We start from the raw sequence: 26,469 nt of genomic DNA, 5'->3' as shown, positions 1-26,469 counted from the left end.
GCTGGCCTTGGGACTGGGCCTGGGCCACCAAACCCCACACTGCCCCACAGATCCCTTGACGTGTGGTTTAAAGGACACTGGCCCCGCCTCTTCAGCCGGGGGTGCTAGCTCATTGGTTCCAGTCCTGGAAGCCCAGCCCCTTCCCAGAGCAGGGAGCTCAGAATTGGCCAGAAGGAACCCATCATTTGCATACGAACCTGTTGCTCCGCCCCCAGCATGGAGGGAGTCAGTTTCTCCCTCGAAGGGAGCAAGTCCCCACAGGCATCTGGCTGGGCCACCAGGGCTTTGAGAGGTGGAGGAGGCAAAGATGTGGGTTATTGACCTGGGCGCCTCCTTCCCGTTCCACACACCTCCTCACCCTTTTTCCTGCATTTTCAGAGATGATCTGGTTTGGTGGGGAGCTTCTCTACCCTGCTGAAGGAACCGGTGAAAATGCAGATTCCCAGGCCCTGCCTCCAGTCTGACGCGCCAGGAAGGGGGTGCCGCCTGGCATGTGGATTTTTTTTTTTTTTTTTAAATAAGCACCCCAGAGCATTTTGAGAAACTTTGAGGAACAGCAGACTTTTTCCTAAGAGCATGGAGTGTAGAAGCAGGACTGGATTCAGCCCTGACTCAACCACATCCTGGCTGCGCGGAGTGGGCGAGTCACTTCATTGCTGTGTCCCTCACGTGTCGCTTCTGAAAATGCTGTTGCAGGGCTTCCATGGGACGACGTGGGCAGAGTTGTAGTGTGGAGCTCGGCATTATTTTATTACTGGCGTTGTGTGTTGTTTCCTGCCTGTGGAAGGGGCAGGTGGTGCGAGTTAAACCCTTTCCGGCTAGAAAGAGCTTAGAACATCAGGGTAGGAAGGCTCACTTGTCAGGTGGGGAAACTGAGGCCAGAGGGGGTATTCAGCCATCTGAAGCAGCAAGGGCTCTGGGGAGAGGGGTCTTGGGTTCAGATCCCAACTCCGCCATGCACCAGCTACATGACCTTGGGTGGTTATGTTCCCTCTCTCCGAGCCTTGGTTTCCTCACCTGTAGAAAATGTGGCTCATCACCACCCGGGCAGAGATAATGGTGGGGACACACCCTACCCAGCCAGGCTCTAAAGATGCTGGATAGATGAAGCTTCCTCCCTTCTCTCTAGCAATGCTGCCAGTCTGAGGCAAGGGAGGGACTGTGACCTGCTCCCCAGAGTTCCCAGTGGGTGAACTCCCAGCAGTTCAAGGATCTCGGCGGGTCTCCAAGGCTGATGTCCTTCTCTCCCAGAGTCTGGGAAGGATGTTCTCAAGGAGAGCCGCTGGGCTGCTAGATTCAATGACAGCTTTACTTTTTTTGGCTGGAAAATGGTGTGATGGCTGACTCAGCTCTCGGTAAGAGTCAGGACTCAGAAGGAAGTCCAGACAGTCTCCCTACCTGCTTATGAACACAGCAGGGGAATCGGTGCAAGAAGTAAGGGGTTCCCTTGGGCACTGGCCCACTGTGCTGGGTAGGACCAGCTTCTGACTTAGAGCCCTGTCATCTCCCTTTGGAAGTAGAGCCAGGCCTTCACTTCTACCCGGTTGATACCAGCCTGTAGAAATACATCTGCAGTTCGTTCAGACTAAAGTGTCAATGACTGATAGGCAGCAACATTTTGCCTTTTAGTCCACAAGAAAAGATAGAATAAAGTGAGTGAGTGAGTGAGTGTCAAAGGGGGTCTCCTGAGGCAGCAGCCTGTGTATAGGGTGAGAGGGGTGATATTTTCAGGCTCCTGAAACCAGAACACGGAGGCTGGGTAACCCAGTCACTTTAGAGGCAGGAATGAAAGGGGATCACAGCGGCCTTTGGCCCTGGCACCAGTCCCACTGAAGAGTCTCCTGCCTCTGCCAGTAGGGCCCAGCCCACCTGCATCTGAGAGATGGAAGAGAGAGATAGCCCAGGGAAGGAAGAGTTAGGACCCAGCTCTCCTCTGATACCCATCTCAGCAGGGCAGTTGGCCTCAGAGCCATGGGCCTGTGCCAGTCATCCCGCTGAATCAGCCCGCCTGCTTGCCTGCCTGGCACCGGCCCTGGGGGCTCTCTCAGCCAGGCAGGAGCTGCCCACGGCCCGCAGTTGAGCCAAGGAGCTGGGGCACGGTGGGTGGAACTGGAAGGAAGGTTCTCCCCCGCCTCCTTCCCTCCTCCCTGCAACCCAACGAATAGAAACGAAGGAGGCAGCCACTTGAAGAAATGCATATTGACATTTTTATTAATCACGTAGGAGATGATTGGTCACCCGGAACATCCTCAGTGGGGGTCATCAGGGCCCTCGGACAACTCTAGCATTAACTCCAGAGCTGCCCATGCTCAGGGTAGCTTGAGAAGGCCTGCTCCCCACCCTCCCGATCCCTCCGTAATGCCCATTCCCCTCCACCCACAGCCTTTCCCTGGGGAATCTCAACCCTGGCTGCACGCCCTTGGCCCCCAAAGAGCTTCCCTTCTCTCCTTGGCTCAGTGTAGGCTGCGTCATGGTTATGAGCAGAAAGTGCAAAGGTTCAACCAGGGGCTTCCAAATGGGGTCCCCAGAATCTTCTGGAAGGGGACAACCCAGGTACACCACCCCTGACATCTAAACCAGAGCAGTTCTGTTTCATCCACTTCATATGTCCGGTTTCCATGGAAGTTTCTGGTTGCTAAGTGTTCTATGGCTCACAGAGTATAACAGTGGCTGGCTGGCCTGGTCTTGGACTTAGCAGGGGCCACTGAAAACCCCGCTGGTGGAGGCCTGGCGCTGAGAGTCCCTAGCAATGGCGGGGAGGGGGCAGGCTGGCTCCCTTGTGCCTGCGCCTGCCTGGGGCAGGGGCCACCGCTTGCCCAGCACTGGCCAAGCCTGCCTGCTTGTGCACGTCCTGGTGACCTCACCGGGGACAGGCCTCTTAACCAACCCCCACCCCCATGGCAGTTCTCTTGCCTTCTTTGGGGGGGGATGGGGGTGGATACAGGCTTGCTTTGGGGTTGACTCCACAGCGGAAACCCAGGCTACGTGCAGGGTCTCCGAGCTGCCAAGAGAGACGGGGCGAGCCTTCCCTCCCACTGCCTGCGGGACCAAGGGGAATAATTAAAGACAATTAAAGGAAATTAAACCCCACCTTCAGAGATAACCTAATGGCCCCCCCACCCTCTCTTAACATCCGGGCCCCTGCCCCCTGTGACATCTGGAACGGTCAGCCCCCCCCACCCCGTTTTGCATCCAGAGTCTAAAATCCGAAGTGGGGACCAGGCCCCGTGGCTCGTCCTCAGGCATCGGCCTCCTCTGCCACCCTGGCCTCCTGCCAGCTTGCCTCTGTGTGTCCCTCTGAGGCCTCTCTCCAGCCTCACAGCGTTTGGGGGCCGGAAGCAGCCAGCACTCGTAATTAAAGGCTTTCTAACCAGGTAACAAGCACCCTTCTAAGGACGGAGTCAGGTATTAAAGGGGTTCTGTTGCCTTTTCCTTTTTAAGCAGGCCCTCAGATGCCGGGTTTTCCTGTCCTTATTTGTCTCTATAAACGTGGCTGAGAGGTCCCAGGAGGTCCCAGGACAGCTAGTAGAGAAGGTGCCTCCCCCCCCTGCTCCTGCTTGTACAAGAACCACGGATGCCTGCGGCCCAAGCCTCCACCCCAGAGCCCAGGCCCTCTGGGACCCCTTCCTGGTGCCGACACGGGAGGAACAGCAGAACAGAGGGGGAGCTACTTAGAGTGGCCAGGCACAGCCAGCCGTGAACCCATTAAGGCCATTGCTCTTTTCTAGAACCTCTAGGAGTGGTAGATCAGGAAGGGGGAGGGAGGAATGAGGACAGTCCTCTCTGGGCCAGGGAGGCCCCTCCGGAGGGAGGTGTGTGTGTGTGTGGTGTCCACTGTCGTATCCCCAGATCCCCGGGCCCGCGGTGGCCAGCACGTTTGCAGGCACTCGGGAAGAAGCGCCAGGGGCTCCCCTCAGAGGCCAGAGGCTGGGTGGAAGGTCTTCGCCATCACCCTGGCATGGCTCCCTGGCAGGTGGGCGGAGGGGATGGCGGGCGGAGGCGGGCTCAGGGCACCATGTGCCACCACTTGAAGGAGAAGGGCTGCCGGCGCACGTTGGTGCCGCAGTGGATCTCCCCGAGCAGCTCGTGGTAGGACAGATAGTCGTCGATGAAGGTGCAGTGCAGGCCCAGCGGCTCGAGCAGGGCGCGCACCTTCTCCTCCAGGCAGCAGCGGCCGTTGATGATGGGTCCGAAGGGCTTGGGGATGCCCAGGTGCTTGCCCAAGACCACCATATTGACCTGCAGAAGAGAGAAGACGAGGGAAGCTTTGCTACCAGGGGACGCCCCCCCACACGGGGCCCCGTCCCCAGGTCCATCCCGTTCTCATCAGCATCCCTGGGCCGCTAGGACAGGCGCTTGCACAAAAACTAGGGTCCATGGAAAGAAGAAACAGATTCACGGTTGGAAGAGAAGATTAATACCAAGTAGGGCTGCCAAGAACATATGTGGTGCCTTTATATGAATGAGAGTATTCCTCCAATACTTCCTCTCAAAATATTGTCAGATTCTAACAGTTTAGTTAGAGCAAGCCTTCACCATCATCGGCCAGAAACTTTGTACAACAAATATCTACAAGGTCCACGGTGTGAATGTCCTTCTGGTGTGGTATCCTTGTGCAGTGCACAGCTTGCTCAACTCTCCCTGGAAATCCTGATAAGTGTTATGGTTTTTTGAACATGCCCTGTGTGCCAGATACAGCATCACTAAACTTCACAGCCTCCCTCTGAGTCAGCGGCTGGGGAAGGTTAAGTAACATAATCCAGGCCACACAATCAGAGAACGGAGAGATGAGGGCGCCTGGGTAGCTCTGCCGGTTAAGCGTCTGCCTCTGACTCAGGTCATGATCCCAGGGTCACAGGATTGAGTCCTGCATTGGGCTCCCAGCTCCTCGGGGAGTCTGCTGCTCCCTCTGCCTCTCTCTGTCTCTTATGAATAAATTTTTAAAAATCTTTTAAAAAAAGAGAACAGAGAGACTAAAATTTGATGTGGATGTAACTCACACCCAAACTCATGCTCTTTGTCTTCTGCCAGAGTTGGTAGCACTGTGGCTGGCTGGGGGTCTGAAGAGTCAGGGCAAGGGGCTAGGAGCCCCTGGGGGCTTCTCAGTCTCCAGGGCACTTCCACTTCCCTGGCTAAGGGCCCTAACTCTGGGCAAGGGAAGCTTCCCTAGGACAGGGTATGGAGAGGTCTCAGACAAAACCTCGGCCCCATACTGATGGCCAGAAAAGCTGTCCTTGGTGTTCCAAGGGGACTCTTTGGGGACCTGCTGTCTGGAGGCTGGTGCTGGGTCATCTCAGCATGGGACGGACCACCCCGGACTCGGCGCTCTCACATTTTCCCTGCCATGGCCCCTTGGCCTCAAGTCTACCCTGCAGGGCCATCTGCAGCTGGGAACAGTATGAAGCTGGAGGGTCCTCTGGGGTCCATGCTATGGCCTTGGCCCTGAGCTACCCCACTGCCCACGAATGGGCCAGAATATGCCAGGTGTTAAGTGGGGCAAATAAAGGGACAAAGGCTTGGAGAGGAGATGAGAATTCAGGAGACTGAAGGCTCCTCACTTGCTGGGTGACCTTAGGCAAGTCAACCACTCGGCTCGGAGGGTCCGTTTCCCCATCCGACACATGAGGGAGTTCAGTGAGCGTTCCCTATGGGGCTCTTCCAGTGTGGACATACTGGGATGGTTAAGCAGGGTCTGGACCAAAGTTTAGGGATTCTCACAGAGGGGTGTGTGTTGGGGTGGGGGCTCCCAAAAGAGGGCTGGCCAAGGTCATGGGCTGGATCCCAGGCTGTCCCCCAACCTTCAGCCAGAACCAGAACCTGGGTGTCCCTTAGTGTCTCCTGACCAATATGGCGGCCACATGCAGCCACAAGCAGCTGTTGGAAATTAAGTAAAAGTATAAATTTCATTCCTCAGACACACTAGCCACATTTTAAGTGCTCAGTGGCTTGGTGGCTCTGTGTTGTATAGACACAGAACATTTCCATTACCTGAGAAAGTTCTAACACACAATACTGCCTTAGTTCTCAACCAGGGTGATTTTGCCCCCAGGACATTCCAGTTGTCACAGCAAGGGGAGTGCTACTTACTGGCATCTTATGGGCAGGGGACAGGGATGCTGCAAAATTTGGGCCCAAACATCAGGAGAGCCAAGGTCATGAAGCCCTGCCTTAGAGGTCTCTGCCAGGACCTCACGGTGAGGATGTAGGAGTGAGAACACATCCTGGCAAGGAAGCCCCACCCCACACCCGTGCCTCCAGGCAGGCCCTCAGGATTCACTCCCACCCCTTGGCTTGTCCAGTGACAGGGACTAAAGCAAAAGGCCCCGGGCTGAAGGAGGGTCTCCTGTCCTGGGGAGCCCAAGCCGCCAACACCCTGACATCCTTTCCCAACGTGTTAATGGGTTAGCCAGTGCTGTGCTGATAGCATCACTGGGCCCCTCCCAGAGGCCACCCCGGTGAGATCACACCTGGGCATCTGCTTGTCAGCTGCTGACTTAATGACAGCGGGGAGGCAGCCACCTTGGGCCGGCCTGTTCGCCTGGGGAGTTGCACTGGGGACCAGCCTGTAGGGGGCCACGATGCAGGGCAGAGTCAGCAGCTGAGGCCCAGCAAAGGACACCTGAAACACTGGAACCAGAAGATGCTTCCTTTTTCCACTTGGGAGGAAAAAAGTGCCCTTTGCTCAGGGCTGGCCCGTGCACGGAAGGAGGTTCAGCAGCACCCCGGCCCGCATCCACGAGATGCCCACAGCTCCCCCATCCTCATAGCAATGAGAAAATGACCTTGAGGGGCAAATTCGCCCTGGTTGACAACCATCGATGGAGATGCTTTGCACGAAAAGCAAACATACGCCGGAGAGGTCCACAAGCCACCTGCCCACCCCCGTCTCTGCCCAGCGGCCCTCGGATGACAGGAAATGCTTCTCCTCTGGAACCCCAAATGACACCCCTCTGGACTCTGCCGGACACCAGGGAAAGGAGATGACCTTCTGCGCTCTTACCATGTCCGGGAAGAAGGCTTCTGCATAGGAGCCCTTCAGGGAGAAGAGCTGGGGGATGTCGATGATGTCCCGCTCGGTCAGGCCCAGCTCCCGCTTCAGCACCTCCCGGTTCCAATCGATGCATTTCTGGGGGCAGGGGGAGAGGCAGCGGGCACCCAGGGAGCCGGGGAGGCTCTAACGCTTGCTGAATGCCAACTGCGTGTCAGCTGGGCACCCCTGCACTCCTCCAATCCTCCCAACAGCTGTGGGCCCCTGCCACTCCCAAATGGAGAAACTGAGGCTCCAGGGACCTGCCCAAGGGCACAGAGCGAGGACGCCGCGGAGCTGGGATTTGGACCCAGGCAGTTTGGGTTCCGAAAGTGCCTGCCGCTACACCACACTGCCCCAGCCGCAGCGTGAGCCGTACCCCTGTGCATCTCAGCAGTGAGTGAGAGAGTGCCGGGCTCCACTCAGGAGAAGGGAAGGGCCTCCTCCATTTACTGAGCACAGCTGCCACGAGGTCCTGCACCTTGCACTTGGCTGGCATTAGCCCCGCCCCTCCCAGAGACCTCCTCCCGCCGTCACCCACTGTCCCCTTGACTCCCACCTGCCCCACCCCTCACCCCCACGGGGCCCCATTTCTCCATATTTCTCTCCTCTCACTCTGCTCCCTGGAACGTGGAATCTCACTTCCTCAGAGCAGAGCTAGATCTCCCTCAACAGACTGGAAGCTCCCTGAGGGACTGCTATGTCTCCTCCATCAGACCCTGGGTTTCCCACTGCAGAGGTCCTACCTTACCCACAGGTTTTGGCAGCTTCCCCCCACCCCCCACAGTCAGAGGCTCTGGGGCTGAGCCCCTAATCCCCAACCCAGCAATTCCTGGGGCTGCTTCTCCTGGGACCGGGGGACCCCCAAGAACCCTCACCTGTACATAGAGACTGTCGCTCCTGAGTCGACGGTCGGCCAGCATCTCATTAATGCTTCTATTCACCTGGTGACTTAACCCTGAGAGAAAGAAGGCAGGACGGGGGTTCAGGGCAGACTGCCCAGGGCTATCTCGGGCCTGGGGCTGTAGAATCCAGGCCAGGATTTTTCTCCTACCTCAGGGCCAGGGGCTGAAGCTAGGACAGAGAATGTCAGACCCAGGAGACCCTACAGGGCCCAGGCTCTGGCTGCAAGCGGCGTGTCCGGGGATGGAGCACAGCCTCCTGGGGAAGAGACTTCTGGCTCAGTGCTGTGTCATTAAGGTGCAGCTACCATTACTGAACACCCATCATGCTCTGGCACCCTCCTAAATTTACGATTAATCTTTAAAACAATGCTAGAGGGGTTAATTATCACCCCCAACTCAGAGCACAGGAAACTGAGGCACCGAGTGGTTTGGAACATAAGCTTGATCTCCCAGCCCAGGATTTGAACCCAGGTCCTGAAGCTCTGCCACACCCCTTCCAGTACTCCATTTCTCAGGTGGGAACACTGAGAAATGTGTTGGTGGGAAGGGGGAGGTGCTCAAGGGGGCCCAGCCAGACCCTTGGACAGTCTGTCAACTCCCAGAGGCAGGTCTGCAGAGTGGCCCTGACCATGCACCTGGCTTCTCCCCCAATCCTCCACTCTTGAGTGAGCCCCAAGCCCTGCCTCATCCTGGGGATAGCCCTCAGCCAGGCACTCCTCCCTGAGCCTCCCAGGAAAGGGATAAGGGGAAGGATGCAAGATCAGCAGGGCGCACATTGTTTCCGGTGGCTTTCCTCTCCTGGGGTGTGGCCAGGAGCCACCCACGCTTACTGCGGAGGTCACCCCCTGTGTGTGCCTGGGACAGTCTACTGGCCTCTTGGCTTCCCTGCCTCGGCCCAGTAAAGGGAGGACTGACAGCCCTGCTCTCAGGAGAGAGTGTCAGAAGAATTAGTGATGTCCAGTTCTAAGCGGAGGGATCGGAGCAAGGCAAAGGCATAGCCACGAGAGGCATCCCCGGTGCCCAGGGCTGGCAGTGAGAGGGCAGGATCTGTGCAGGGGGACTGGGTCGTTGGCGCTCACCATCAAACTGGGCAGCTTCCCCGTACCCCTCCTCTTTCTTCTCTTGGAACAGTCTGAGGCAAGCGCTAGGGCTCGCCAGGAGTAGCCGGAAACCCTAGCACAGAGGGAGGAAGAATGTCTCAGTGGATGGGGTCCCCCTAGGTGCAGGAGACTCCAAACTCACCAGACCATGCAGGGGTGCCACCTACCAGCCACAAAGAACTCTCAGCAAGTCCCCTAATCCTCCAAGCTGGTTTGCACCCCTAAGCCTTTGTCCAAGACATTCTCTGCCTGGATGCCCTTGGCGACCAGGGAACTCAGCCACTGGCCACTGGTCAGCCTCCCTCCCAGGCTGCTCGCTCTCTGAGCAAGGGGCCCTCTCTGCAAGGCGGTGGAGCTGAGCGGTTAAGAGGCTGGTCCTGAGTCCCCTGTCTGGGTTTGAATCTTACCCTACCAGTAATTGCCCTTCTGAACCTCAGTTTTCCCATCCATAAAATGGGGACAATGATAATACTACCCACCTTATGGAATTGCTGGAAGATTAGATGACTTAAAACACACACACATCATAGGTGCTCACTAAACGTTACCAGTTATCATTATCAGTGTCATCCCTGGGTCTAGGCTGAGAGGTCTGGATCACAGCAAATACCCAACAGGTACAAGAATGAGTGTATGAGTGGTGGAGCCAACCAGCACCCTCCTGATCTGAGCTTGACCTCCTCCAGGAAGCCCCCCAGATGAACACCATCTTGTTCCCAAGGTGCTCTGACTCTGAGCTCCCTAAGGACATAGGCAGTGAGCTGGTTCCAGGCAGCTTTGCCCTGTCCTTTCCCATCAGGTTGGGGAAGGGGAGGGGTGGCTCAGGCAGGAGGAGAGGGGACCTACCTTTCGGTCAGAGGTGGGCACAAAGCTCAGGAACTCATCCACGTGGCCCACGGAGAGCCAATCAGAGTAGAGCTCCACGGGGGCCTGCACCTGCTGGGCCTGCAGGAAGTCCCGGACCACCTTGGCCATCCGCCTCCCACCGGACCTGGCCCAGGAGGGAAAGAGTGGGGTCATTTCATGCCTACCATCCGCCGGATCCCTGCAGGCACTCCCTGAGCCTCCCACCTCTGTCCAGGCCTCGTGATGTCTCTCTGAACGGGTCTCCTTTCGTCCCCACTTCCTGGCTCCGGCTCCCAGAGGCTCCCCAGAACCCCCTGTCCATCCTGACCGTCATCCCAGAGGCTCCAGCCCTCCCATCCACACAGCATCCTCCCCAAGGCCAGGAAGGCCCTGCCAGCCCCTCCCCACTAAAAAGAGTCAAACGAGAGAGCTCCACCTGCCAAAGGGAACTAAAGACCCTGACCTCACACCCCACGACTCGGAGAGGCTGACTCTTTACCTAAAGTGCCCAGCCTTAGGTTCCAAAGATGACCAGGAGCTGGCCAGCCCCTCCCCCCTGCCCAGTGTTTCCGGAAGCGTGAGGTCTGGACCAGCTGAGAGTCAGACTCTGGTGGGGGCAGCTGCCTGTTTCAACAGAGAGTTCCTGGGCCCTGACCTCCACATCTCAGAGTCTTGAAGAACGTGGCGCATCCAAGGATGTGGGATCTGCATTCCAACAAGCCCCTCGGCTGACTCACACGCCAGAGAACCACTGCCCTGGTCACCTTGTGCTCAACACGGACTGTCTAGCAGTTCCTCAAATGAGCTCTGGGCAGTTTCACACCATCCTTTACTAGCAGAGGGAGGGGCTGAGGTGGCCCCAAACCAGGGAGCAGGCCTTGGGAGCTGGAGTCCCAGGGCTGTGGGAGGAGACATTACCAAAATCTGCCTGAGCCTGGGGGGATTTCCAGACTGCCTCCAGCACGGCCATGTCCCCATTTCACAGATGGGGAAGCTGAGACCTAGCAAGGTCAAGGGAGGACTTGTCCAAAGTCAGAGCCATGTCTGATATACTCTGGGCTCTCTTCACCTTTCCCTAGCACAGGTAACCACGTGCAAACACACGCATATAGAGAGAGAGACATTTTTTAATATGTTATATGTTTTAATATATTAATATTTTTTAATATGGCTTTGCTTGCCTGGCTTAAGGACCTATCATGGACAAGCTCCCCAGCCTACATCGAATCTGGTGCTTCTCCCTTAAGCAGAACACAATCCAGCCCTCCCCTCTCCTCTTCTGCCACCATCTGGCCCGCACACCTCCCTCATCTGAATAATTCTGGTGGCAGGGGCTCCTGGGCCACTCAGTGGGGTAAACCTCTGCCTTCAGCTCAGGTCATGATCCAGGAGTCTTGGGATGGGACTCCCCCTGCTCAGTGGGAGGTCTGCCTCTCACTTTGCCCCTTCCCCTACTCTCTCTCTCAAATAAATAAAATCTTAAAAAAGAGAGAGAGAGAGGAAGTGAGGGAAGGCAGAAAGAAGAAAGGAAGAAAGAGAGAAAGAATTCTAGTGGCTTGCTTCTTTCCCTGGTCTCTCTGCTTTCACCCTTGCTCCCCTGCAGTCTAACCAGATGAAGGATCCCTCCATCCTCCAGACAAAATCCTCCCACCACCCCGGTCTCCCTCGTTGTACATGCAAAGTCCTCACGATGGCCCACACGGCCCCTACCAATCCCGACAACTTCCCGCCTTCCACTCTCCTCTTCATCTGCTTGGTTCTGGCCACGCTGGCCTCCTGCTGCCCCTTGAACATACCAGGTACAGTCCTGTCTCAGGACCTTTGCACATGCCGTTCTGAGCCAGGAATTACTGCCCACCTCCCCTCTCCCCATGACTCGCTTCCATCTTCAGACTTAACTCAAATATCATCTTCTTTCTCTATGAGGACTTTGAAAATTACAACAGTCCCTCAATCCCCTTCCAGACTTATTTTTCTTTGGCACTATTAGGCGTACTTTCTATCTCATGTATTGCCTGGAATCCCAGCAGAACATAAGCTCCAGAAGGGCTGAGATTTTGTCCACATTCACTTCTGGGGTCCTAGCACCTCTTATGTACTAGATGCTCAAAAACTAAAAACTGTTTGTAAATGGTATGCTTTTGAACAACTGTGTGGTAGTCCATGGTCTCTATCACTCAAATATGTCATAGACTCGACAAGCAGTGACAAATGACAACACTGATTTGATCTGGGGGATAGGATTGTGGAAAATATTTTTCTTGTATTTCTGTTATTTTAAGATAGTGCTGCTGATTTAAAAGACTTTCTAAACAGAGTGAGATAATGGAGAAGAGCGAGACTCCGGAACCTGCTCCTGAGCAGAAAGTGTCAGGAATGAAGAACACGAGGTTGCGGCAAAGGCCCGTCAGCCCAAGCCAGCCTGGGGAGCATCAGACCTGCTCTGCACGTCACATCAAAGCCACCACCAGGGGGCAGAATTGCTCAAAGATGATTTTAAATACACGGGCGCAGGGGTGGAGAAACCAGAGCATGGACAGGACACTTACTGAGCACCTAGTGTGTGCCAGCTTGAGGCTCCTAGTACTAAGTATCTTGCTTTCTTAAAAAAAGATTTTATTTATTTATTCGACAGACAGAGATCACAAGTAGGCAGAGAGGCAGGCAGAGAGAGAGGAAGGGAAGCAGGGTCCCTGCCGAGCAGAGAGCCGGATGTGGGGCTCCATCCCAGGACCCCGGGACCATGACCTGAGCTGAAGGCAGAGGCTTTAACCCACTGAGCCACCCAGGTGCCCGCTAAGTATCTTGCTTACTGTCCACGATTCCCCTATGCTGTACGTACAAATAACGTGCAGTCATGATCTGAACTCTGCCCGGCTACGCTCTCTGACCTCATCCCCGATGGAGCCCCTCCTTACTCACTCAGCTCCAGCTCATGGGTCTCCTTGCTGCTCCTCTAATGTCTCCGACACACTCCTGCCTCAGGGCCTTTGCACTGACCATTTCCACTCCCTCACACGTTTTCCTCCCAAATACCCACATCTTTCCTCCAGGGCTTTGTTTAAATGTCAGTTTCTCCGCAGGGTGCACTTTACCTAACATTCTCCCTGCTAGAATGAATGTAGGTTGTCTGTTTGTTCACTACTGAGGTCCAAAAGAAGCAAAGACAGGAACACAGGACAGCAGCCCTGAGTGTTGAATTTTAGTCTGGGGCCCAAGGAGGAGATCTGGATTCTATCCATACTGCTAACTTACTGTGTGATCCTAGGTAGTAGGTGTCCCTCTCTGAGTCTCAGGGACCCCTTCTGTTTACCAAGGAGCTTGTTTCTGGTTATCTACACAATAGTCAGTGGACTGGCTCTCAGCTGCACTGGGGATCCTCACCTCCCTATCCCCAGTCCTTGCTCTGAGCCTGGGAGCTTCCAAAACATTTCTTTTATTCAGGACCATAGACCTGGCAAATGGGAAGTTTCAATAAATATTTATGGAATCAGCAAATGAATGCATGAATGAGTGCATTCCGTTGCCCTTTCTGAGTCTCAGCTTCGTCATCTGTGAATTGGGGATAATAATCATCATAACCTCATAGGGCTGTTCTAAGAATTAATTGAGGTAATGGGTAAACCATTATGTTCGTGGCACATAGTAGTTGATTAATAACTTTTGTCCAATGAGTTCCAACCTGCTTCATAGCAGACCCACTGCTGGGGACCCAGCTAAACAATACCAAAGCATCCAGAAGACAGTTAACATGAATTCTTTATCCCCACTAGTGCGGTGATATAGCTAGCACAGAGATTTTTAATAGACCCATTTCACAGAGAGGGAACTAAGGCATGGAGTAGAAAATAATTTGTTCCTTTTATAATGTATCTGTTGCACACTGATAAATCCCTAGTATCAGCCGTGCCTGGCACATAGTAGGCATGAAATAAATAGCTTCAAATGAGTTAACTGAGCACCTACTATGCGTCAGGGACTATAGTAAGTGCTGCTTAGGTGGTTTACCCCAAAACGTGTGACTATTATATGGCAGAAGTAGGACTCGAACCCAAGCCCATCTGTGCCCCAAAGCCTGTGCTCCTTCCTGCTGGCTCCCTCCCTGAAGCCCAGGACTACCTGGAGGCTTCATGGTCCTTCCGCCTCCAGGGCTGTGGGCGGGATCCGGTCCCAGAGTAGTGTCTGAGCGTGAGTCACCAGCAAGGTGAGCACTCCTCCCTCTAGCCAACCTCAGCCCCGGGCACCCAGCTTGGGCACCCGGCTACGTGCTTGGGGTTAGTGCCAGGAAACCTCACCTCACAGATCCATAGCCCTGAGACTGCCAGGGTCACCACCTGAGGCTGGGTGACCTTCCTGTGACTGCCTGGCTGCTCTGGGTGTCAGTCAGGCCGTGGGGTTTTCACCGGGTTTCCAGGCCACCCACACACACAAAGGAGAAGGTGGCCTCCGGTGCCCATGGTGGGCTTAATGTCCAGGCCGGAAGCCAGGGACCCCACCAGGATCCCAGGACAGCACACCCCACTCTTCGGCCAGCAGAATTTAGCAGACGCTATCACCTGCCTCAGCACTAACCCCTATAAACCTTATTTATCACCTGATGACAGCTGTCCAGGGCCGGACCCACCAGGTCACCTCTGCCACTCTGGTGTCCTGGCCAGCCACTCATTCATCGGCAACCACCTTGGTGACCCCTGGGCCCTTTAAGCTGTTGCTAGAACAATAGCCATTTTGACCTTCTGGGAGAGGGCACCAGGTCCATCTCCCGCCTCTGGGCCAGATGGTGCATCACCTCTCCAACAACTTCCGTGTTTCAAAAGAAGCTGGAAATCTGGCAGCTCCCCCTATATACAAGTTGGTGACTAATGAAGCTCATGAAATACTCGGCAGGCCCCAAGACCGTGGGTCGCTAGTTTGTAAGTTTTCTCCAACGAGAAATGAGCTTTTAAATTGAAGATTCTAGGATTTCGAGTCTTTGACTTCAGGACCGCATGCAGTAATAAAGACCACTTCTCAGACTGGGGACCCATATTTGGGGTGAGGGAGCTGGAGTGTGCGTGCTGTGGGGGTCCCCACGCCCTCCCACCTCCCACCCAGCCTCTCACTTGGGGAAGCTGCTGCCGATGAGGATCCGGCCCAGGGGATATTCCTTGCCGCCCACTGTCACGGGGGGGCTGACGTCCAGGTTGCCGAAGGAGTCAAGGCTGGAGGCGCCAGCGAACAGGATCTCCCGGGTTACATATCCAAAGTCAGGACCCTAGGGGAGGACCGGCAAGTCCCCCCACCCCAGAAGGAGGGGTCAGTTAGGACAGGAAGTGACAACTCTTGGGTGGGGGGAGTGGAGGTGTGTGATTAAAGTCCAAGTCTGCAACAGGACAATAATGAGAAAAATCCCCAAATGTTGGGAAATCAGGCAATACCCTTCTGAAGACTCCTTAGGTCAAAGAAGAAATCCAAGTGGAAACTAGACAATATTTTGAAGCGTAAGGTAATAAGCATGCAGCCCACCAGAACTTGGGTGTTCGTGAGGCTGCAGCTAGGAGCGGCTGTAGCTCTGAACACACATATCAGGAAGAGAGAGGGTTGGAAAATCCTGCTTCCGTTTCCAGCCAGGAAAAGAACAGCAAATTAGACGCAGAGCAAGTGGAAGGGAAGCCAGAGTAAAGACAGGGGCAGAGACGAGCGGGGAGCGCCCCGGCAGGGTCAGGCCCGGGCTTGGCGCAGGCCCTTGGTTGATGCGGAACTCACCCTGTGGGGCTCACTGTTGCCTGTGCTGGGACTGGGTCCCGGCCCCGGCCCCTCCAGGCTGCGGTAAACACCCTGCTCCACGTGACCAGGAGCTCCCGGACTTCCCCCTCCCAGCCCCCACCTGGACAGAGAGACAGTCCCTGCGCGGGGGTGTGGGAGCCGGGAAACAGGCAGAGATGGTGAGCTGGAGGGCTCAGGCCCACCTCCAAAGGCAGTTCAGCCTAGCGGTAGGGCTGTAGACAGTCGCTCTGGTTTGGCCTCTTGGTACCACTAGCTGCGTGGCCTAGGGTAAGTTACTTAATCTCGCTGAGCCTCTGGAAAGAGGGACTGAGCACAGAACTGTGGATTTGAGGAGTGACCCTGTGACCCGAGGCCCGGGTGCCTAGAATGCAGTGCACGGTTGCTGGGGCTGTTCTCGTCCCCAACCTGGGCACGAGAGGCAGCATGGGGCCTGGCCTGCAGCAGGGGTTCGGAAAACATTTGTTACCTTAAAAGAGGCCCCACCTCGTAAAAGCAAGAGTGGTGAGGGCTCGCTAACGGTGCGTTCCCCCACAAGGCAGTCTGGTCTCCCCAGGGCTGCCCCACTGTTGACTCCCATCCACACGGGGGAGAAGGGCTCCCCAGGAGGACTTGACTGGCCTGCCCTTCCCAGAATGGGAGGTTAATTTGCATGCTGTTTGCATGTCATTTGCATGTTCTGGCCCAATCTCCCCCCCCCCACTGACTCCCCATTTCTCCACCATTTGTGTCCTTTAGCTCCCCCTAAAGGACAAGGACCAGGACCAGCAACGTCCTATAGGAGGAGCCCCCCAAGGACCTCCACTTGGCCCTTTGCCACATACCAGGATCCGCTTATAGGGGAAATGCTTCAGACCTCTGTTTCGGGGAGAGTCGAAGACCACTGGGAAGGACTTGTGAGGGGCCTCAGTGTAGCCAAACTCCATCTCGTCCTAGGAGGGGAGAAGAGATCTTCGTGGTGTCCCCAGCTGTGATTTTCTGAACGGGGTGATCCCCTCATCCCTGGGCCAAGGCGGGGCCACAGATGCTTCCTAAGAGCTGGGGGTGCCTGGGTCAGGGGTACAGGTAAGGCCTCTGGGAGGCCACTGGGAGAGGACTCTGTCTGGGACCCGAGCACGTCGGGGAAACAGGAGAGACTGGGGTGATGGGGCAGCGGGAGTGTGTTCCCCTAAGCTGCCGGCGCCTCGCTCCCCATCCCGACCGAGTCCTGGCTTTTCTCGGGACACCAAGGCTGCTTAGGAACCTGTGCGGGCCCCATTTCCCAAAGTCAGGGTAAAAGACGGGGACCCAGGTGTCCCAGGCCACCCCTCCCCCCGGCTCCTGCGCCCACCTGGATCCAGCGGTCATTTCGATTTTCAATCTGAGGGCAGACGATCAGCTTGCAGTTGGTTTTCAACGCTAGGTCCGACATGTCTTCCAGAAATTTCTTATTTGGGCCATGAGAGTCTACCACACTGCAAAACATAGGGAGAGAGGAACGTAATAGTGACCTCTGACTGGGGCCTTGGTGCCGTCTGCGCTGGGCCCCATGTGGCCCCTGGGTCGAGGGGTTCAAACACATCCCTGCCCTAGAGAAGACAGAGGCAGATAATGTCCCCAGATCGTAGGGGACATTATCTGTCCCTGCAAGGTCAGGAGCAAGCCCAGGGGTATGGAGCCCTAAGGCAGGGCACCTAGGCTAGCAGGGGCAGCTGTGGAGAAGGCGGCCTGGAGACTGGGGAAGGTGGCAGGGAGGGGCAGGCAGCCCCATCCGCTCCCGCTCCTCCGGCCCACACAAAGATGGCAGGGTGGGGTTAGTGAGCAAACGGAAAGAAAGAATTCCCTTCTGAACAAGTGCAGAGCAAACCTAGTTCTCCACACCTTCCCGGCCTTTTGACTTAGGTTCCAAGTCCGCGGCGGGTCTGTCCGCTGCTCTGATCTCTGACACACGAGCCTGGAATGGCCTTGCCAATCAAGGCTCCCCTGTCCATCACGGCACCTGCCAAGGATTCTGGGAGACGGCAGAAGGACTAGGGTCCCAGGCTGGGCTGGGGGTCATAGCGGGTGCAAGAGGCAGGGTGGGCTCCCGTGTTCTGGGCAGGCCTAGCAGCTTATCCACACCAGAGCGAGGCTAGGTCTCCTGCGACCACCAGCTGCCTAAACAGAGCCTAGCCTTGCTGCCCAGACTGGATACAAGCTGTCCCATGGGCAGGACACGGGAGAGGCAGGAACACCGACACTGGAGCCAGTGACCTCAGCCGGGGCCTTCGCTGTTCAGAATAAGATGGGGCTGACTGACCCAAGCCAGCCTGGTGCTCTCCCCTGCCTAGCCTGCACGGGTGACCTTCAGGCATCTGTCCACTGAGTGAGGGCCCAATGCTGGACCCAGCACTCCGATCCTATCTCTATCAGTCCAGAGACGGTGGGGTTCCTGCAGGAGGAGTGAGGCCTCACCTGCACGCATACAGCTCCAGGGGGGGCTGGGTGTTGGGGGTCATGATCCAGGGGGCCATGCGGAAGGCCACGGTGTCTGTGAAGAGGGGCACCTCAGGCAGGGTCTGGGGGGGAGATGAGGACTAAATGGGCCCTGCAGGAAGCCCCATCAGGCCCCAAGGCCCCCACAGCCCCCCAGCCTGCCCAGTCCCAGAGATTCCCAACGGGTTCCCCCACACCCTCAGCCGCCACGCCAGCCCCCACCACTGTACATACCCCCGTGTCCACCAGGCTGACACTAAGGGAGACCAGCCCCAAGAAATCAGCGTCAGGGAAGGTGAGTCCCTCCACAAAGAAGCTGATTTTCCGCTCTCCCTGCTGCCGCTCAACTTCGTAGGACAGGCGCTGAGGCCCCAGCACCTGCTTGTAGTGCTCGAGGGAATGCCCGCCTAGGGGAAACCAGAGGCAGGGGCCAGTGCTGGGACGAAGGATGGGAGGGAAGAAACCAGAGGCCAGGGATCCAGGGCAGAGCCACCTTCGTGTTAGCTCTCCTGGGACTCCCCTTGAGCCTTGCCACGTGCAAGCTGTGTGGCCCTGGCTCAGTGACTCAGCCTCTCTGAGCCTCAATTCCTCATCTGTAAAAGTGGGCCAACGGTATCTCATGAGGTCAGTGTAAAGCTTTATATCAGATCAAGAGATAAAAGCCGCTGGCATAAAAGGTAAAAAATACCCAAACGTCCATCAACCGATGAATGGATAAACAAACGGTAGCGCGTCCATATAATGGAACCTTTTTCACCCATCAGAAGGAAGGAGAGGCTGATGCGTGCTACAGTGCGCATGAACCCTGCAAATAGTATGCGAGCTGAAAGAAGCCAGACACAGAAGGCCACATATTGCATGATTCTATTTGCAGGGACGTATCCGAACCAGGTAAATCCATAGGGACAGAAAGCCAGAAAGCAGATTATGGGTTGCCTAGGACTGGCGGTGGGGGAAGAGGGGAATGGGGAGTGGCCACTGATGGGTACGGGGCTTTATGTGGGGGTGAGGAAACGATCTTGCAACTGGATAGAGGTGGTGGTCACACAGCAGCAAGGACCTACTAAGTAAGTGCCAGGGAGCTGTCCACTTTCAAATGGTTAATTTCCTATTATGTGAATTTCACCTCAATTTCTTTTTTTGAAAGTGCCTGGCCTGTAGTGGTTCGGCGCTGCCCCCTTCCGTCCTCGCCTGAGGCTTGTCTGGGAAAGGTCACCCTGGCATGCTCTTATTCACAGTGGGGAAAGGTTATCTGTTCACTTATTGAGATTTTGTTTATGTTCTGGTGTCCCAGTAAGCGTTTCCAAGCAGGGCCCTCAGCCTAAACTTCGACCATGGGTGCACGAGGAGGAAGGTTCTGGCTCCTGCCAGGTTCAGGTGGCCAGGACAAGTTCTGGGTCAGTCTGAACAGAAGGAGGTAAGGGGGGGAAGAAACAAAAGAGCAGAAGCCTCTTGCTACTTATAAAAATAAGTGAAGGCAGCTGAGGGTTAAGGATGAGTATATATTTTTTAAGCCACAGATTTTGATTAATAAAAATCTCTGGCAGAACAGCCAGGTTCCAAGGGCCGGCCTGGGCCTCAGCTTTGCTAGTTCCCGCTCCCACCTCACCCAGCCTGCACAGAGCTGGGATGTTTTAAGAGCTCGCCCCGTGCTGCCTGACCAGGGAGCGGGGTGGACAGTGGAAAGAGAAGGGGTTTGGGCAGTTGAGAGACCTGGGTCCCAATGCCTGCTCCCCCACCCCTTGGTTATATGACTTAGAGACCCTGGATTCCTGCCCCTGAGCCTCAGTGGTCTCCTCTATAAAATGGGACTCATTTTCGAACCCCCTTCTTAGGTAATATGCTGTGAGCTGCTGGGGCTGGCTGTTGGTCAGAGGTAGAGGGAGGTATAGAAGATGCTGCAGGGGAGGGGGGATGTGTATAAGAGAAGAGTTTGGGAAGCAGAGTACAAGCAGAGCAGGGAGGAAAACAGCCCCAGCAGACCACTCACCCCTAGCACAGAAGACCCCCACTCGTTTGGAATCCGAGAAGGGCACATTCAGGACGAGCTTGTGGTTGTCGAAGAGCCTGTCTGGGCCATCACAGCTCAGCACCATGGGGGACATGTCCTGTAGGTCTGGAGAGAATAGCGCCCTTGAGGCAACTCTCCCTGCACCCTCCTCCCACCTCCCCCAGCCTGCACTGCCCCACGCCACTGCCCTGGATGTCCCCACACACCCTTCTATCACACACCGTCCAGTGATGCCAGCTGGCTGTTGGTAAGGTCAGGCCCTCTGGACGTGATACTGTCCCGGTCACAGTTCACCAACAGGACAGCCCCATAGCCCTCAGGGCCCCAGCGCCAGGTTTTCTGTGGCAAAACAAGAAGATTTGGGGTCAGTGGGACCCAGAGAGCCTGGGGAAGGGGATCTGGAGTTGGCTAGGGCTATTTTATTAACATGGAGACTTCGGTTTTCTGGCTTTACTTCAGGATTTAAAGAAGAATTATAAATTTGAGGACTGGAGTTCCAGGTCTTTAGACCCAGAGCCACCCCACACTTGTGCAGTGAACAACCTATGCAACCATACATGGTGGCCACACCCAGCCATGGCACTGGAGGAGGAAGGGTAGTGTCACTCCCTCAGGAGGAAGGCTGTTTCAGAAACGACCTTCACCAGCCCACTGAGCTTTGGCCCTACCTAGGGGACAGAGGCTGCCTTTCTCACAACTCTCTGGGTCCCAGCATCTACCCTCAGTCCTACAGGTCCTGCAAGGAGGTCTAAGCCAAGATGGGAAAGATGGCTGGAGATAGGATTGCAGCTCTCCCTTATACACCTTCACTTAATCCCTACCAGACCCTACAAGTCAGGGCTCACTTGCCTCATTTCACGGAAGAGGAAAGGAAGGCTCTGGAAAATGGAAAGGAAGGCTCTGGAAAGGAAGGCCTCAGTCCCCTAGCTGGGATTCAACTAGTTGGGAGACCTGGGGGACTCCACAGGGTCACTGCTAGCCTATATGACATACCTGTCCACCTTTCTTGGTAAATGCTGCCCTATGCCAGGATGCAAGACATGACTTGTATCATAGCCCCACTCACCACCTTAGCCAAGCAACCTTGTGCAGTGAACAACCTGTACAACCACCCATGGCTGCCCTAACCCCCTCTTGTCCTCAAAGCCTGTCCTTGGGGCCCATGCTTTCTCTCCAGGATCTCTCCCTACAAATTACACCTTCTACACCCTCCAGGATGGTTTCCAGATACTTCTATCTGGAATCCCCATAATGTCTCGGGACCACCCCACCCTCCTCCTCACTTTTTAGGATCCAACTGAGGCTGTCCACCCAGCCTCCTCTATCAGAAGCCTTGCCTTCTCCCAGCCTTCAGTCAGTCCCTCGGCAACCTTTTATGAAGCACTTATCATGTTTCAGGTTCAAATACAGCTAAGGAAAGAAAAGATGTGTCAAGCAAAAGAACCAATTCTAATCCCTAAGTGGTGCATGATAGGCTCAGAGAGAGCTCACACAGGAGTCACGCAGCATAGTGATCACATGGTGCAAGTTACGCCCACCTGGGCCAACCTGGCAGCCTCCAGATGGGTTCCCTACATGATCGGATCCCACAGACCCTGGGATCCATCACCCCTCGTTTTGTCTGTCCACTCTGCCAGCCCAGGGTAGCCAGGAGAGCGTCACCTTGTCGCCATGGCTCCTCTTCACCTTGCCCGTGCGATGCGTGTCAACATCGAGGGAGATGTCTGTAAAAGAGTGGAGAGGGGCACCAGAGGCTCACGCATCCCGCCTCCACGCCCATGAGGTCTAGGCCGAGGCAAGCTTTGCCCATGAGACCCAGGAAGACCTGTTCTGGGAACCACACCAAGCACCTGGGAGGCCGTGTGGCCACCCCCTGCAGTTCTGGATGTTGGAGGGACCCAGTCTCCGGGACTCTTGAATTCATTGCTGGTCTATGCTTGCTGAATTGCTAGCTCTTGGTGGCCCTGCCTCTGGCCATTGGGAACGAGGCCTGAGGCTGTCAGTGCTGGATCCGCAGTTCTCAGGACCAGCGGCCAGGGCTCTGGCGGAAGGTGGCTCACGGCTCCCTGAATCTTAGCGAGGAATCCTGAGTTCCAGTGGTGTGACAGGTGGCCTCCGGAGGAAGGAGGCCTAGGGTGGGTCTAGCTGTGGCCATGGACAGTTTCTAGATTCTGGTGGCCCTGAGTACTGCTGAGTCTCCATCCCCGAGTGAGCTAAAGGTCTCTGAAGAAGCTCCTGGAGGTTGAGGAAGAGGGCCTGGTCCTGGGATTCAGGGGGCAACTAACACCCTCCAGAGGGTAACACAGAGGGGCGGGGGGACATCCCGGGAGCCAGGAGCTGGTACTTACCGACGCCAGTGAGATAGAGCACGCTGTGGCCTAGGGCCCCATCCTGATGCTGCCCGAAGTAGTACACCTTCACCTGCGGGGACATTGTTAGCCCTACGTGAGCACAGTCACCCTTCAGAGAAGGCAGGGGCAGGGAGCGTGGTGGGGGACACCCTAACAGTCCCGCTTTGAGGCAGGGAAGCCTGGGCATCCCTAGAGTCTCCCCACTGCCTAAGGCCCACGATGCCCAGGCTCCTGGCTTGGGCTCAGATCTGCCTTCCCCAGCTCGAGAGGCTATGGATGCCTCCCGGGCTCCAGGGCTGGGCTGAGGAGCAAGGAGGGCTGAGGAGGGTGGGGCAGGTCCCGGGGGGAGCCGCTGGACCCTCAGGAATCCATGGAGATGTCAGAGAGGAAGAATGAGGGGAGGGTCGGCAGACGCCGTCGACATGAGCCAGCGACTCAGCCCATGTGTCTTCTCTTCCTTCATCTGTAAAATGGGAGCAGTGGTCACACGCTCCCACACCCCCCGCTCCCCAAAAGAGCCAACGGTCACAGAGCTTTTCCCGTGGTCCAGATCCCATGCCAAGTGCTCTGCCCAGGTCATCTCAGTGAGCTCCCAAGATGGCCCCAGGAGACTGAGCCCCTTCCTAATGAGGCCACTCCCAGCCCTCCCTGCAGGCTTGTAAGCAGAGGGAGTAGGATTTGAACCCATGGCATGACTCCTGCTCTCAACAGCTACACAGTCTCTGCCTTTTGGGGAGAAAGGGCCATGGCAGTGAACCAGTGGGCCACTGTGTGTGTGGAGGGTTCCTGGGGGTAAGTGATGAAGGGGCTGTCCATGAAAGCAAAGCCTTTCCCTTCCTTGGATATGGGGACAGGGGCACATCTGGGTGGGCACCTGTGTCTCCGTGTATGCGCATACGCGTATGCCCGGGCTGTTACTCGAGTCCTCCCTGCTACGGGGCATATTTTGGGGTCTGTGTGTAGGGTGAACACGGGTATTCATGTGAGGGTGCCTGTGAATGGGAGGGGCGAGTAGGCAGGCTGTTTTTATGAGCGTATCCATTCGTGCGTGTATGGGTGACGTTGTTGCCATGGGGGGGGCGTGCATGTCTGGGGTGTCTGTGGCATCGAGATGTGCTGCGCAGAGGCAGATGTCTAAGTCTTGTGGGGTTTGCTGGAGTAAGGGTGATATGTGAATGGGATTATACTTGGGTGGGGGGTGGGGAACACGGCCCCTGACTGTGGAGACGTGGCCTCTTACCTTGAGATCATTTAAGTCCTTACTGGCCGCGTCCACAGATATGGTCACCTCCACACTGACGTCCAGGGGCCAGCGGGACTTGCCTATGGGCCCCGTCACCCGAGCTGGGTCGTAGACCACAAAGACCTCCACTCCGGGGCTCCCAGAGACGCCGAAGGTCTCGGCCCCCTTGGGCACATCACTGACAGAAAGGAGAGAGGTGAGTTTCCAGGGAGCTCAGGAGAGAGACCATAGCTGGGTAGCGGGCTCAGGTCACCAAGCTATACAAACAGCACCCCCTAAGAGCTGGACTGGGGAGTGGCAGGGGAACTGCCACTGGCCAGGAGACCAGCCCGACCGGGCACCAGGCAGCCTGGGCTCCAACCCAGCTCTGTACTGATTCCCATGGGACCCACCCTAGGCACCTCATCTTGTCCTCTGGCCTCGGTCTCCCCATCTGTAACATGGGGCTTTGCTCTAGTGGCAGGGCCCTTTTGGCAGACCTCCTGTGGAACCCAGGACCTAGGACAGACACAAGCGAGCAGGACATGGGCCCAAACCATGGCACTTAATACCCCCGCCCAAGAGTGATCCCCGAGGCTCCAGAGAGCAGAGACAGCAAACCCCGGCACAACCTCCCAGCCCCACCCCAAAGCTTCCCGTGCCCATACTTCCAAATTCTCCAACCCAAGAGGAAACGCACGGGGTCATCTGCCTCTCACCACCCCCTCAACCACTACCTGATGGCTGGGCAGCCTCCTCACTGGTCTCCCTGGACCCACCTGTGCCCCCCTCCAGTCTCTTCCGCACACGACACACTTAGGCAGATTGTGTATTCCTTTGCCCCAAAGCAGTGGTTCCTGTCACACTCAGTAACAGGTAAAGTCCTCACAGTGGCTTACAAGGCCCCAGTAATCTGCCCCCTGCCAACTCCCTGACCTCTCCTCCCCACGATGCTCCACTTGCCCACTCTACTTGTGCCACACTGAGCTTCCTGCTGTTCTATGAAGCTGCCAATCTGTCTTAGCTCAGGGCCTTTGCACTGGCTGTTCCCTTGGCATAGAATGCTCTTCCCCCAGGTGTCCACAAGGCTCATTCCTTTACCCTCTTCAAGGCTCTGCTTAAATGTCACCTTCTCTCTCTCTCTCTCTCTCTCTCTCTAAGTATGGGTTTTTCTCCCCTCCAGTATTTTTTTTTAAGATTTTATTTATTTGACAGAGAGAGACAGGGAGAGAGGGAACACAAGCAGGGGGAGTGGGAGAGGGAGAAATTAGCTCCCGTCAAGCATGGACCCCGATGCAGGGCTTGATTCCAGGACCCTGGGATCATGACCTGAACCAAAGGCAGACACTTAATGACTGAGTCATCCAGCTGCCCTTCTCAGTGGTCCCCCCATCACTCCACTGACTGCTGCACCTTGCCCCCTTCCTCTACCCCCTTCCCTATCCCTCTCACTCTGTTCTGACCCTACGCTCCGCAGGTGGAGCTCATACCCTAGAGGGGTATGTCAGACCACAGAACTACCGGTCAGTGCTTCTCCCTCCCCTGCATGTCAGGGCTCTCCCCTGCCCTTCCCGGGGACAGAGCCATCAGCCACTAAAGGTCACGTCCACTTACTAGACATCCACCTGACTGCAAAGATCCAGAGCCAGAGGGGTCCCTTAATGTATCCTCCTGCCTCTATCCTTTCCCGGATCCCTGAGAACCCACCCAGATATTAAACCCTCCAGAGAAACCAGACCCCCCCCCCCAACATGGTTACCGGTGCCCATCAAACTGCCTCCCATGACAATGGTGACAGAGATCATGGTTACAACAACCCCAAGTCCTACTCAGCGCTTGGCCCTCTGATGCTCAGCAAGTAGTTTTCACTGCTCACTTCACAGATGTGGCTGGGGTGGAGAAGGGCCCTGGGGCCCTGCAGGCTGCTGGCAAGACCCACCCGCGCCGGCCCACACTCGTGGCCCCTTGGTACCTTCAGGAAGCCCCATCCTACATGCCCTCTGTCCTTGTCTAATCAGTTACCATAGAAACCCAAGTACCCCAGACACTCGTCCTCTAATCGGACCCCATCTCCCATCCGCCCCACTCCCGTACAATCCCACACCCCCTCACCTGCGCGGTGGCCTCAGCCACATCCCGGAGTGTGTCCTTGACCTTCATACTGCCATAGAAACCTGTTTCCCACAGCAGGCAGGGGACCCCCTGCAGCCCTCTCAATGGTGTCCATTCCCCCCTCACTTCCCCTACCCCCAGGCCCAGAGGTGGGCAGGAGTCCCCCTCCTCCTCCCAGCCACTACCACATCACTGTCACTCTGCCCTCATTCCTGAAGGGGGCCGGCTCCTGCCACCATCTCCAGCACTGCAGCCCCATGGGTGATGGGGCGCAGACCCCAGACTTTGTCATTACCCAGGTCTACACCCCGCACACACTCCCCTTTCAGCGGTCCAGCGATACCACCTGCCAACCTGCCGGCTCAGTCCTCTAACATGCCAACCCCATTGAGCCCCCAGCACCACCGGGACCAGCAACCCCTGAAGTAGAGACGTCTTTATCCCTTCTCTGCAGCTCCGGCCTTCCTGATCTCTCTTCCCTCCACAGGGTCAGAGTCCCTAGCCCACCTCGAGGTCACTCCCTAGCACCTCTCCACTCCTCTGCACACCTTCCCCTCCATCAGACCCTCTAAGCACCGCCCCAACCTCCAGGGAGTCCCTCCCTCCCCACTCTGCAGGTGCACCTCCCCGCCCCACCCCCACCAGCTGACCAAGTTCCACCCAGATTCATAGCCACTG

At 56.2% G+C, this 26,469-nt stretch overlaps 1 protein-coding gene across 2 annotated transcripts in view; it reads right to left on the bottom strand.

Moving 5' to 3' along the window:
- Window positions 1–2,184: 2,184 nt before the first annotated feature.
- The window catches only part of PADI1 (peptidyl arginine deiminase 1), a 40,794-nt gene continuing 16,509 nt past the window's right edge, over window positions 2,185–26,469 (bottom strand). Inside the window, exons 2-16 of one of the 2 annotated variants that reach the window (XM_045063840.1) lie at window positions 23,698–23,878; window positions 22,455–22,527; window positions 21,769–21,830; window positions 20,328–20,445; window positions 20,086–20,211; window positions 18,330–18,502; window positions 18,075–18,178; window positions 16,972–17,095; window positions 16,466–16,573; window positions 14,981–15,132; window positions 9,879–10,023; window positions 9,012–9,105; window positions 7,906–7,985; window positions 7,001–7,184; window positions 2,185–4,239 (exon numbers count right to left, since the gene is read on the bottom strand). In XM_045063840.1, coding sequence (XP_044919775.1) covers window positions 3,914–4,239; window positions 7,001–7,184; window positions 7,906–7,985; window positions 9,012–9,105; window positions 9,879–10,023; window positions 14,981–15,132; window positions 16,466–16,573; window positions 16,972–17,095; window positions 18,075–18,178; window positions 18,330–18,502; window positions 20,086–20,211; window positions 20,328–20,445; window positions 21,769–21,830; window positions 22,455–22,527; window positions 23,698–23,878 — 2,050 coding nt within the window. In that variant the 3' untranslated portion in view covers window positions 2,185–3,913. The remainder of the gene's footprint in view (window positions 4,240–7,000; window positions 7,185–7,905; window positions 7,986–9,011; window positions 9,106–9,878; window positions 10,024–14,980; window positions 15,133–16,465; window positions 16,574–16,971; window positions 17,096–18,074; window positions 18,179–18,329; window positions 18,503–20,085; window positions 20,212–20,327; window positions 20,446–21,768; window positions 21,831–22,454; window positions 22,528–23,697; window positions 23,879–26,469) is intronic. The other variant, XM_004741361.3, reaches the window with a different exon arrangement.

This window comes from Mustela putorius, unplaced genomic scaffold (assembly GCF_011764305.1).
Source record: "Mustela putorius furo isolate JIRA1106 unplaced genomic scaffold, ASM1176430v1.1 tig00003853_pilon_pilon_pilon, whole genome shotgun sequence".
Taxonomy (NCBI): Eukaryota; Metazoa; Chordata; class Mammalia; order Carnivora; family Mustelidae; genus Mustela; species Mustela putorius.
Note: the sequence above shows the minus strand (reverse complement) of the source record. Positions and strands in the feature narration are given on the sequence as shown.